At 46.1% G+C, this 13,580-nt stretch overlaps 1 protein-coding gene across 1 annotated transcript in view; it reads right to left on the bottom strand.

Annotated features, from left to right (window-relative positions):
• otog (otogelin) overlaps positions 1-13,356 on the bottom strand; it is a 346,092-nt gene extending 332,736 nt beyond the window's left edge. Inside the window, exons 1-2 of the mRNA XM_041196645.1 lie at positions 13,276-13,356; positions 2,467-2,610 (exon numbers count right to left, since the gene is read on the bottom strand). Coding sequence (XP_041052579.1) covers positions 2,467-2,610; positions 13,276-13,356 — 225 coding nt within the window. The remainder of the gene's footprint in view (positions 1-2,466; positions 2,611-13,275) is intronic.
• Between the last annotated feature and the right edge of the window lie 224 nt (positions 13,357-13,580).

The following is a 13,580-nucleotide window of genomic DNA, read 5'->3' as shown; positions in this document are numbered from 1 at the left end:
ATGTGCAAATGTAACAACTTCATTAAAATCATCAGATAGAAAAAAAATAGAAAAAAGAAAAAAAAAAGAAAAAGAGAAAAAAAAATCGTCAAACGTGCTTTGGTCGTTGTGTTTTCCCCCTATATTTAACCAAAGAAGTAATTGAGTAAGGAAAAATAGTAAAATCATGGGGAGGCTAATGCTATTTTCACAAAGTTAATGGCAGACTGGCATAAATTGGCAAGCAACCTGTGGCAATTTACAATTCACAGGATGTCTTTTCCTCACTGTAAATTACCAGGGGTAGAATTTTTCAATCAGGATGCGGGGGCAGGCCCAACATGTCGACGTGGAAAATGATGCGTGATAACGTCAAGCATGTGTCCCGACATCATCGCACTGAGTTGTGATATTTTGTTCGGCGGGCACGTGCTGGAGTTGGCTGGAGTTGGCTTACATTAAGAAAGTAATTCATGTAATTAGTAAGGCTGCCTTGTCCAATCTTAAGGTTGGCAGACAGGCGAAAAGGCTAAGCAACCTTCACGTTTTTCAGGAAGCCTCATCCATGAGCAAGATGAGGTTTCCTAAAGCTTTTATTAAATAAATTTTAAAAATTCCTGTAATATAAAAACATGCTCCGCCTCATGCGACACAGAATGAAACAGTTTTTTCTCTCCTCACATTCGCTTCTTTTGCAAAACACTTTAAAACTGTGCCCTCTGGTTCTCAATCTGTTTACAAGCAGGAACAGTTTCTCCCCATTTACTCTCTACAGGCCCCTTATTATTTTGAAAACGTCTGTCAAGTCTCCTCTCAGCCTTCTCCTCTCCAAGGAAAACAGTCCCAACTTCTCCAATCTTTCCTCATAACTGAAGAGTCTCATCCCTGGAACCATTCTCGTAAACCTCTTCTGCACCCTCCCCAATGCATTCACATCCTTCCTATAGTGTGGTGCCCAGAACTGTACACAATACTTCAGCTGAGGTCTAACTAGTGTCTTATATAAGTTCATCATAATCTCCTGCTCTTGAATTCTCTGCCCCTATTAATGAAGCCTAGAATATTATATGCTTTAAAAACAGCTCTCTCTACCTGTCCTGCCAACGTTTATGACTTATGTACATATACACCCAGGTCCCTCTGCCCCTGCACACCCTTTAGAATAGTATCCTTTATTTTATACTGTATCTCCATGTCCTCTGTACCAAAGTGTACCATCTCATACTTCTTGGTATTGAACTTTATCTGCCACATATCTGCCTACTCCACCAATGTGTCAATGTCCTTTTGAAGTTCTATGCTGTGCTCCTCACACAATTCTACAATTTGCTATTACAATAGAGTTTACAATTCTGTCATCCGCAAACTTTGACGTTGTCCCCTGCACACCGAGGTCTAGATCATTAATATATATCAGGAGGAGCAGGGGTCCCAATACCGACTCCTGGAGAACTCCAGTACAAACCTTCTTCCAGCCTGAAAAATACCCGTTAACCATTACTCTCTGTTACCTATCCGTCAGCCAATTTTGTATCCATATTGCTACTACCCCTTTTATTCCATGATCTACAATTTTCCTCACAAGTCTGTTGTGTGGCATTGTATCGAACTCCTTTTGGAAGTACACATATACCACATCAACAACCTTGCCCTCTGTTACCTCTTCAAAAAACTCCAGTAAATTAGTTAGACAGGATTTTCCCTTAACAAATCCATGCTGGCTCTTCTGAATCGATCCAAATTTTTCCATGGGACTATTAATTCTATCCCAAATAATTGTTTCCAGATGTTTCCCCACCACAGAAGTTAAACTGACTGGCCTGAAATTGTGGGGCAGATCTTTACAACCTTTTTTGAACAAGGGCATAATATTTGCAATTTTCCAGTCCTCTGGCACCTCCCCTGAATCCAGGGAATGTTGAAAGGGTTTTGCCAGTGCCTCTGCAATTTCCACTCTCACTTCCTTCAATATTTCTGGATGCATCTCATCCAGTCCTGGTGTGTTACCAACTTTAAGTATCGACAGCTTAACCAATATCTCCTCCTTATCAATTTTAAACCCTTCTTGTGACTGAGTTTCCTCCTCTGTCACCATGGCCTGGGTAGCATGTACCTTGTAGGTAAAGACAGATGCAAAGTATTCATTTAACACTTCAGCCATGCCTCCCGCCTCTATGTGTAAATCTCCTTTTTGGTCCCTAATCAGCCCTATTCCTCCTTTTACCACCCTTTTACTATCGATGTTCTTGTGGAACACTTTGGGATTTCCTTTTATGTTAGCTGCCAGCCTTTTCTCATAATCCCTCTTTGCTTCTCGTATGTGCTTTTTCACATCCCTTCTGAACCTTCTGTATTCAGCTTGGTTCTCAATTGTATTTGCCACCTGGCGCAGGCACATTTTTCTTCTTTAACTTAATTTTTATCTCCTTTGACATCCAGGAAGCTCTGGATTTGTTTGTCCTACCTTCCCCTTCTGAGGGAACATACCTTGACTGTGCCCAAAGCATCTCTCCTTGTCCAGCCATGCTCCAGTCCATCCGGCCCAGCTCCGTTCTTGCCCCGTTGAAGTCCGCTCTGTGCCAGTTGATTATTCTTACTCTGGATTGACCAATATCCTTTTCCACCGTAATACTAAACCATATGATACAATAATCACTGTCCCCTAAATTTTCCCCCACTGTCACTTGATCTACTTGGCCCACCTCATTCCCAAGAACCAGTTCTAGCGGTGCCTCCTTTCTTGTTGGACTGGACACATACTGCTGTTGGAAATTCTCCTAAACACAATCTAGGAATGCATGTCCCTCACTGCCACTTACACTACCACTATCCCAGTCTATATATGGGGTAATTAAAGTCCCCCATTATAACTATTCCATGATGTTTACACCTCTCTGTAATTTCCTTGTACGTTTGTTCCTCTATATCCTTCCCACTAGCTGGTGGTCTGTACATTACTCTGAACAATGTAATTGCACTCTTCTTATTCCTTAGCTCTAGCCAAATTGATTCTGTCTTTGAATCCTCTGACACATCCTCTTTCTCCAGTACTGCAATCCTCTCCTTAACCAAAAACGCCACCTCTCCTCTTTTTTTCCCCTTTCCTATCTTTTCTGAACACTTTGTAACCAGGAATATTTAACACCCAGATCTGCCCTTCCTTAAGCCAGATCTCCATTACCGCCACAACATCATAACCCACAAGGCAATCTTTGCCTGTAACTCCCCAATTTTATTAACTATACTCCGTGAATTCACATACATGCAGTGTCACCCTGAATTAGACTTCATTACTTGCTCCCTTACTCCGACTCCATCCATTAACTTACTATTCTCTATTTTAGTGCTTTCTGCTGTTCCCAGCATTCCATGCACCCTGGTATTACTTTCTAATACTCTCCCCTGGTTCCCACACCCCTGCTGAGTTAGTTTAAACCCTCCCCAACAGTACCAACAAAATAAGAAACTCAGTGCCGGCTCTATTCAGATGTGTAGCTTGTACAGGTGCCATCTATGCCAGAGCCAGTCCCAGTGTCCCAGGAATCTACAGCCCTCCCTCCTGTGCCATCTTTCCAGCCGTGCATTCATCTGTCTTATCATCCTATTTCTGTACTCACTTGCACAAGGCACTGAGAGTACAATAAACCATCCTGGAGTCACGTTGACAGCAGCAGAAATGCCTGTCTGCTCCCCTAACTAAAGAATTCCCTATCAGTACTGTCCTTCTGCTCTTTTTCCTCCCCTCCTGTACAGCTTGGCCATTGCTACACCCTTCCAAGGAACCATTACCCTCACCAATATCCAGAATGGAAAACTGGTTAGTGAGCAGGTCCTCTGGGGACTACTGCACTACCTGCCTTTTTCTCTTGGACTACCTGGCAGTCACCCATTTGCTATCTGCATGCTTGCCCCTAACTTGATGTGTGACCACCTCTCTGAATGTGTTATCCACATGCCTCATGACTGCACCTCAGTGACACCAGTCGTGGGAGAAGATGAGCCATGACAACATTGAGAGGTCACGGATAGGCAGAGGCCCCCCAAACCTACAAATCCTGACAAGATTTGAGCAGGACACCTTGGAGTTGGAGTGGCACCCTGTACCTTGTTCAACCAGTCATGGAGAGGCTGGGGTGCCAGGTGAAGGTAAGAGTGCAGTGCACAGAGTTTTGGATGGTGCAAATATTCTTGATTGATGGAAGCCTCAAAACTGGAGTCCCCATTGCTCATCGAAAGATGATGACACCACAATGCATATCTCTATTGTGTCACCAGTGTGATGACTTAAATAGATAACATGTCTTTGTTCTCCTTTAGATTCACCAGCAGGCTGTCTATTACAGGACCTTGAAGAGCCCCTGCCTGACGCCAGAGGGCCGCTGGGCTTCAGCTGCACTTGCATCACACCTGCTCTCTGAACACAGATACCAGCATCTCGTTGGGAGTTAGATCTTCGGCTAGAATGTCTGCACAGCGGTGAGGGCACTCCACACATGCTTGAGGTGCAGGTGGAAGTCGGAGGACTGTTGGAGACCAGGACAATGCTGAGTCAAATGCAGATGATGAGTCTCTGGAGTCGTCCATTAGGCGACAGGTGCTGGATGTCCAGTGGGATGTGCAGGAGGATCTGGCGGAGATCCATGAGGGTATGTGTGCCATGGTCTCTTTTGTGGAGGAATCCATGTGGAGCATGCTGCCAAGGAGCCTCTACCTGACTGCTGCCCACTTCCAAGGAGCTGAATGGAAGCCTGCAGCCTCAATGTCAGAAAGAGCAAACTGGGTGGCCCCACGACTCTGTGGTTCCCTCCCACCAAGCTGTAAAGGCATGGGGCAGGAGGTCCTCTTCCCCAGGGACTGGAGGAAGAGAAGACCAGTCTGTCCGAGCAAGCAAGCTTAGACAGAGATCACAGAGGCAGTCAGCAGCTGTGGGGTACACAAACGACCTGGATCCAGTGACGCAAGCATCTCAGCGATCTCTTTAGGTCCACCAAGGTAAGCTCCATATCTCTTGTCCTTCTGCTGCTTGCACGTGGAAACATGAGAGGTTGTGCTTGGTGGAGAGGGAGTGACCACCCAGTCAGTGGCAAAGGGGTCAGGTAGCAACATGTTCTGTCAGAAGTATGGCTTCATCTCAGTGAGGGGCACCCATCTGTCATTCTGATCTCCACAAGGTCCTTCAAGAAGGCCTCATGCACGAGGCATTGGTGTGACCCAATTGTGGACATTTGGGCTGCTACCAGCATAAATGTTGTGGTTATCTTCGTAGGGAAACTAGAAGTGCTCTTTCTTGTGCTTGCAGGAGAAGACAGAACACAACAAGGAGAGGGCCAAGACTGGCATAACAACGCCATACCTCCGCTTCCCTATTCCAATGGAGAGGAGGCCTTGGAAATGGCAGGGCAGCTGCGTTATTCAGGACAGTGAAACAGGACTGCTCACCCAAGAGCATAAGTGAATGGTTCGAGGGGCACAAGGCGGCATCTGGCACACACAAGGCACAGTGCTCATCTGTCAACCACTGGACACTTGGAGCTTCACAACAGGGGGAATTGGGATGAGGAAATGTAAAGCCCTTAACCCTTCAATGTATCTATTTTTTATGCAGGGTCATGCTGTAGTACAGAGAGTGAGAGAGGTCAGGGGCCAGCTGGCCACCTCTGAAAATGAGAAGGGATTCTCAGAGGGAGCACTGTCACAAAAATCCCCTGTATCAGCGCAGGTGCTCTCATATTGGTGGTATGCAGTGGTGCTAAGATTCAAGGTCACAAGCTGGTGAGCACGTCACAGGCATCCTTGAATAGCTGATGGATGCTGTAACAGCCGAGGCCACTGTTACTTGGAAGGTTGTGAAAGACTAGGTCCATGCTGAACACCAGACTAATGAGTACCCCTGAAATCATTGGCCACATGGCAACTGAGCACAATATAGCAGCGGCAATGTGAGAGAGAAATGAGACACTTGGAGTTTCCACCAGGTCCTGTACCTCTCAGGTCAGCAGGGAGGTACAACTGTGCCTCGCAAAGGAGGATCTTCAGTAGCCCAATGGCAGTCGCTAGATAGTCCGGTGGCAGATAGGTGTTGTCCCTCTCTTTCACATCAGTGCATGAGTTCCTCACAGGTGTGAGCAGCCATGGCTTTAGTAAGGAGCATTGTCAAGCATTATCTGTCCCTGAAGTCAGCTGGGGTGGTGGTGGGGAGTGGAATAGCTGAAGCACCTGGTACTGTTGAATTATGAGGGCATTGTGGCTGCTTCCAGGAAACTGTGCGTGCACTTGCGGATCCACTTTTGGTGGTCACAGACTGGTTGAACATTGAATTGAGAAAGACCACTGGCTGGATTGTGGGAGTCTTGATTGCTACGTGCATGCAGTCGATGTGACCCTGCACTTGGGGGAATCTAGCGATGCCGTTGAACCAATGCACCTCTCTGTCTGACTATCTGGCAATGTGACTCCAGATGCACAACAATCTGGCTGACTGTTAATTGCCCTCTGAAATGAACTAGCAAGCCACTCAGCTGCATTCAAGGAGACTGTTCATCACTAAGTTCTTGAGGGTAACTAGAGATTGAGTAATGTGATGGTTTCAAATTTTGTATTTTTGACATCATACACTGACTGAAAGGGAAATTGAATCCTCAGGTTTCTAGGGAAACTAAAATTGAAACTGAAACTTGAGGTTCCTGGGGAAACTGAAGCTGGTTGAAACCAGATAAAAGACACAGAACCAACTGAGCTCAAAACTCCCAATGGAGTAGTTGAAAAGAGGGAGCATGAAGGCTGGATGTGGGCTAGCAGAGATAAGGAAAATAATGTTACTCCTACAGGGTTAGTTATTTTAAAAGAACTGATTGACTAGCACTGGCCATAGCCAGCTGTACAGGAGAGGAGGAAGAAGAAAGGAAGTGCAATAGTGATAGGGGATTCATTGTTTGGGGGAGCAGACAGGAGTTTCTGTGGCCATAGACGTGACTCCAGGATGGTATGTTGTCTCCCTGGTGCCAGGGTAAAGGATGTCACAGAGCGGCTGCAGGACATCCTTCTGGGGACGGTGATCTGCCAGAGGTCATGGTCCACATTGGTACCAATGACTTAGGCAGGAAGGGGGATGTGGTCCTGCAATCAGAATTTAGGGAGCTAGGTAGAAAATTAGCAAGCAGGACCTCAAATGTAGTAATCTCTGGATTAGTCCCAGTGCCATGTGCCAATGAGTACAGAACTAGGGGAATAAGGCAGATGAATGTGTGGTTGGAAAGATGGTGCAGGAGGGAAGGCTTTGGATTCCTGGGACACTGGAGCTGGCTCTGGAGGAGATGGTGCCTGTACAAGTTGTACGGGTTACACCTGAACAGAGGTGGGCTGAGTTCCTTGTGGGTCATTTTCCTAGTGCTGTTGGGAGGACTTTAAACTAACTCAGCAGGGTCGTGGGAACCAGGAGAGAGTATTAGAGAGGAATATCAGGGTACACAAAATACTGGGAGGGACAGATAGCACAAGTATAGAGAATAGTAAGTTAATAAGTAGAGTTGTGGTAAGGGAAAAAGTAACAAAATCTATATCAGGGTTACTATGCATGTATGTGAATGCAGGGAGTACAGTACATAAGATTGGGGAGTTACAGGTGCAGATTGCCACATGGAAATATGATGTTGTGGCGATAACAGAGACCTGGCTAAAGGACAGGCAGAACTGGGCGTTAAATATTTCCAGGTATAAGGTGTTCAGAAAGGATAGGAAAGGAGGATAGGTGGCAATATTGGTGATGGGAAGCACTGCACTGCTGGTCCCAGAGGTTGCAAGGAGAGAATCAATTTGGCTAGAGCTAAGGAACAAAAAGGGTGCAATTATATTGCTCGGTGTAGTCTATAGATCGCCAAATAGTGAGAAGGACATAGAAGGACAAACCTGCAGGGAAATTATAGAGAGATGCAAGCATAATGGAGTAGTTTTAATGGGTGGCTTTAAATACCTGAATGTAGACTGGGACAGTGATAGTGTAAAGGGCGGTGAGAGTCAGAAGTTCCTAGATTCTGTTCAGGAGAATTTCCTACAGCAGTATGTGTCCAATCTAACAAGAAAAGATGCACTGTAGGACCTGGTTCTTAGAAACAAGGTGGGCCAAATAGATCAAGTGTCAGTGGTGGGGAACATTTAGGAGACAGTGATCGTTGTATTGGACATTTTAGGATGATGATAGAAAAGGATGATAGACAATCCAGAGTCAAAATAATTAACTGGGTGAGAGCCAATTTTGATGGGGCAAGAACGGAGCTGGGACTGTTCTGAACTGGACCGAAAGATTGGCAGAAAAAGCTGTAACTGAACAATGGGCTACCTTCAAAAAAGAATTGGTTCGAGCACAGTCAAGGTATATTCCATTGAAAGGGAAAGGTAGGGCAAACAAATCCAGTGCTTCCTGGATGAAAAAGGAGATAGAAATTAAGATAAAGAAGAAAAAGTGTGCTTATGACAGGTGTCAGGTAGAAAATACAATTGAGAAGCAAGAGGAATACAGAAGGTTCAGAGGGGAGTGAAAAAGCATATTAGAGAAGCGAAGAGGGATTATGAGAAAAGACTGGCAGCTAACATAAAGGGGAATCCTAAAATCTTCTATAGGCATATAACTAGTAAAAGAGTGGTGAAAGGAGGAGTAGGGCTGATTAGGGACCTAAAAGGAAATTTACAAATGGACAAAGGGGCCATGGCTGATGTATTAAATGAAAACATTGCATCCGCCTCTAGCAAGGAGGTAGTTGCTACTCAGGCCATGGTGACAGATGCGGAAACTCTGTCGCTAGAAGGCTTCAAAATTGATAAGGAAGAAGTGTTGAATAGACTGTTGGTACTTAAAGCTGAAAAGGCACCTGGACCGGATGAGATGCATCCAAGGATATTGAAGGAAGCGAAAGTAGAAATTGCGGGCACTGGCCAGACTCTTTCAGTCTTCCATAGACTCAGGGGTGGTGCCAGAAGGCTGGAGAATTGCAAACATTATGCCCTTGTTCAAAAAAACTTGTAAGGATAAGCCCATCAATTACAGACCAGTCAGTTTAACTTCAGTGGTGGACAAGATTCTATTCAGGTTAGAACATGGAAAAATATGAATTGAAAAGGAAGAGCCAGCATGGATTTCTAAAGGAGAACTCATGTTTAACTGGCTTGCTGGAATTTTTTGAAGAGGTAACAGAAAAGGTCGATGAGGGCAATGCTGTTGATGTGGCGAACATGGTCTTTCAAGAGGCATTTAATACAGTGCCACACAACAGACTTGTGAGAAAAGTTATTGGTCATGGAATAAAAGGGACAGTAGCAATGTGGATCCAAAACTGGCTGAAAACTCGGAAGCAGAGAGTAATGGTCAATGGAAATTTTTCAGGCTGGAGGAAGGTTTGTAGTAGAGATCCCGCGGTCGGTATTGGGACCCTTGCTTTTCCTGATATATATTAATGATCTAGATCTAGGTGGACAGGGGACAATTTCAAAGTTTATGGATGATACAAAGCTTGGGAGTGTTGTGAACTGCTGAGGAGGGTGCAAGTCAGGTGGGCAGATAGGTGGCAGCTGAAGTTCATTGTGGAGAAGTGTGAGGTGATGCAGTTTGGTAGGAAGAACATGGACAAACAATATAAAATAAAGGGTGAAATTTTGAAAGGGGGTGCAGGAGCAGAAAGCCTTGGGTGTATATGTGGATAGATCATTGAAGGTGGCAGGGCGAGTAGAGAGAGAAGTCAATAAAGCATATAGTATCCTAGGCTTTATAAATAGGGGCATAGAGTACAAGAGCAGAGAGGTTATACTGAATTTATATAAGATACTCGTTAGACCTCAGCTGCAGCATTGTGTACAGTTCTGGGCACCACACTATAGGAAGGATGTGTACACGTTGGAGAGGGTGCAGAAGAGGTTTACAAGAATGGTTCCAGAGATGAGACACTTCAGTTATGAGGAAAGATTGGAGAAGTTAGGATTACTTCCCTTGGAGAGGAGAAGGCTGAGAGGAGACTTGATAAAAGTTTTCAAAATAATGAGGGGCCTGGACAGAGTAGATGGGGAGAAACTGTTCCTGCTCGTAAAAGAATCGAGAGGCACAGATTTAAAGTGATTTGCAAAAAAAGCAAGTGTGACATGAGAAAAAACTTCTTTACACACGAGTGGTTCGGGTCTGAAATGCACTTCCTGGAAGTATGGTGGAGGCACGTTCAGTCAAGGCATTTGAGAGGGCATTAGATGATTATTTGAATAGAAACAATAAGCAGTGTTATGGGGAAAAGGCAGGGCAATGACACTAGGCCGTAATGCTCATTTGGAGAGCCGGTGCAGACACAGTTGGCTGAATGGCCTCCTTCTATGCCATAAAATTCCGTTATACTGCGAGTGCACGAGGTTGCTGTTGAGGGTTTGGAATAAGGTGTTTCTGGTGGATCCATGCAATAAAGACTATTGTGAATAGAGCTGAGGAGCTTCTGGAAGAATGTACCGTTGTTGTGAAGACTATGCCCATGGGATTTAGGTTGTTTGGGAGCTGTTGTCAGACAAAAGCATGGTGGTTAGATCATTGAAAAAAAGGAGTTGGAATGCTACCTGAGGAAATTCAAGCTTTGAAGGATTTTGTGGTTGAAATTAGTGCCTTATATGCCCACTAAATTGTGAGATCTAACTATCATTTAATGCTTATTTTATAGTTTATATTGACCACAATTTGTCTGTTAACTCATGTTTAATTTATGACCACTTTGGTTTAATTGTTATAGTAAAAGTTATAAAAAACATGAAAACTTGTCCATTGGTTTTCTTGATGGGGTAGTTCAGTAAATTTGGTTCTTTTGGTTTGTTGGTCTCCACAGGGATCATAACAATAGATAATAAAGGCTGGCTTTGTTAGCAATACCAACATCCTGTGTATGAAAATAAGAAGAAATGCCTACTTCGGGAAACAGCAGGAGTTAGCTCTATAAGAGACTGAAATTTGTAATGCACAATCCAAAGACTCAGGGTGGGATTTTCCGGCCCTGCCTGCTGCTGGAATCATCCATTCGCACTGAAAGTGAATGGATATTCGACTGGGCCGCTGAATCTCCCATTGTGGGTCCCGGCACGTCAGGGCCAGAGAGTCCCAGCCTTGTTACGCTGTCATTCCCTACAATACATTCTCTCCCATGTTGCAGAGATCTGCTTATTTATTTCCCATTTTTGGGGCAGAATCATCCCAGATTTGCACTCAGTGTGGTAGCGGGCATGAAAAAAGATGCTCTACCTTTGGCCGCAATGGCGGATTTTCCCTCCCTATCATCCTCTTCTGGGTGTGTTCCATGTCTTTCATATTGCGTTCACAGGAAACAGGGCAGATCGCTGGCAGGAGGGCTTGGATTTGCCCGCCACACCGTGACCTCCGTTCTTGCTCACTCCAAGCGCCATATTTAACATGCACACGCAGCCTACTTCATGTCTATAGACCATGACTGCTCCAGGCGACAGATGGCCCCAAAAACAAAGGTGACGGCAGCCCCTAAATTTGTAATGCCTCTCTAGGGCGCCTGCAGGATGCAGTGGAAGGCTACCGCAATGTCTTCTACTCCTGCTGTGGCCGCAGGAGGTCCACCAGAGTTACCAATCCGGCCTGGGAGGCGGTGGGAGCAGTGGTTAGTGCCAACAGAGCACTGAGGAGATCAGCCATCCAGTGTAGGAAGAGGATGAATGCTCTCATCCGTCCCACCATGGTAAGTCAACTACCTCCTACCTCATCACTCTCAACACACACCGCCAAACCCAACACACATCCACAGGGATCTCACATCTCAAGGGACAACACCACTAATTCTCCCACACATCCTCACATCTCCATGAAGCAACTGACACCCTCAGCCAGTCAGTCCCTCAGCTCTATCCAGACCTCACCTTCAGCCAAGAGGATATTCTTTCATTGAACAGCTGGAAATAAGCAGCCTGGAAGACCCATCACAGCACTTACCCACACCCTCCACCAATGCAGAGATACACCTCTGTGGGACCTGGATCTAGAGCAGGCTTGGGTTCACAATCTGGCTACTTTCCAACTCATCGTGCAGAGTCAGCAGAAGGCGGGAAAGCATCCCACAGAGCTGTTTGTAGCCCTCAACAGAATGGATAACAAGTTGGAGGAGTGTGTCCACTTGCTGTCTAACGTGATGGTGCCCACATGTGCTCGCATGTAGGTCTCCATGAGGAGGCTGGCGGACGCCATGGCGACCCTGGTCCAGCAGAATGTGGAGATGTATGCACACCTGTACTCCACCACAGTAGCCATGCATGAGTTCCTGCAGTGTCAATGTGACAGGGAAACGGGGCACCTCAACATCCCTCCAGGTGCTCCCTCTCCTCAAGGAGTCAGGCTGGGGCCTTTGGGCACCTGAGGGGATGAGGAGCATCCACTGGACACCCCTAAGCCATTCACTCAGGAATCTCAGTGTCTGTCTGCTCCTTCCGAGTCCCCTTTGTCTGTGATCACCTCAACCCGTCCTCTTTCACTGCAGAGGGAGCAGCTGGCCCACAGCAGGACAGCCAAAGCAAGCCAGGGCCCTCAAGGCATCGACTCTCCAAAGGAGGCACACTGAAGTCATCAGAGACAACAGGGCCAACCAGTACACAGGCTGTCTCCACCCCTGCTGTGGATGCCAAGGCAGCACCTAGAAGAAGTGTTAGGCTTGGAAAAGTTAAGAAATTCTGATCACAAGGGGTTGTAAAGGTGAGCACATTTTGCACTTTATAATCTGAAAATATATTCATTTTCACTGAATAACATGTAATGTTGTCTTTCAGCTTTATTGACAGGCTTTGCAAGTCCTCTCCTTGCATCCCCCCGACTAGAAGTTCAGCTGCATGCAGCCGGAGTATGGGTGATTCTGGAGGCGGAAGTGCATGTGTGCCAGTGCCTTTCAGAACCGCATGCAAGCGCTCTCCCATGCACAGAGAGTCTTCATTCATCACACCAATCTCACTGTCCTGAGCATTTTCAATGCTGCCTGCTGGGGTTCTCTTTCAGTTGTTCATCTGAGCTGACCTGCATCTCCACTAACCCACTGATTGCACTCCCATGCTGCACCTGTGCCCATCCAACATGAGGCTCCACTCACTTTCAATTTAAGAAACATGGTCGTCATTAAGTTTCTGATCAGCTCCCCCATCCTTTCTCCACCCCCAGTTACCCAAGCCTTTTCCCCCATCACAGTCCACCCCCTCGGCATCACCTTCCATCTCCCCACTGTTACCCTACAGACCTAACCCTTGTCATTCTAGGATGTCCAGGTGCACGTTCCCTACCTTGCTGAGAATTCCAAACCAATCCACATTGACCTCCCCAGTCTCCTCCTTTCCATTCCCAGGGTCCATGTTTGCCTCCATGTTCCAACCAGCTACCCTTGCTGCCCTTCTACTGGTACTGACACACCCTCACCTTCCAAACTGCTGGCTCCTTCTTCCCCCTCTCACACTCACCATTCCATCCTACCATGCCCACTCTGGGTTCGCTCCCCAGGAGGCAGTCATTGACTCCACAGACCCCACCCTTGCACTTTCATCTGGACATTGCACCCTGCACTTACCCCCTCCTCCACCATTACTCCTTC

This window comes from Carcharodon carcharias, chromosome 10 (assembly GCF_017639515.1).
Source record: "Carcharodon carcharias isolate sCarCar2 chromosome 10, sCarCar2.pri, whole genome shotgun sequence".
In the NCBI taxonomy this organism is placed as follows: domain Eukaryota; kingdom Metazoa; phylum Chordata; class Chondrichthyes; order Lamniformes; family Lamnidae; genus Carcharodon; species Carcharodon carcharias.
Note: the sequence above shows the minus strand (reverse complement) of the source record. Positions and strands in the feature narration are given on the sequence as shown.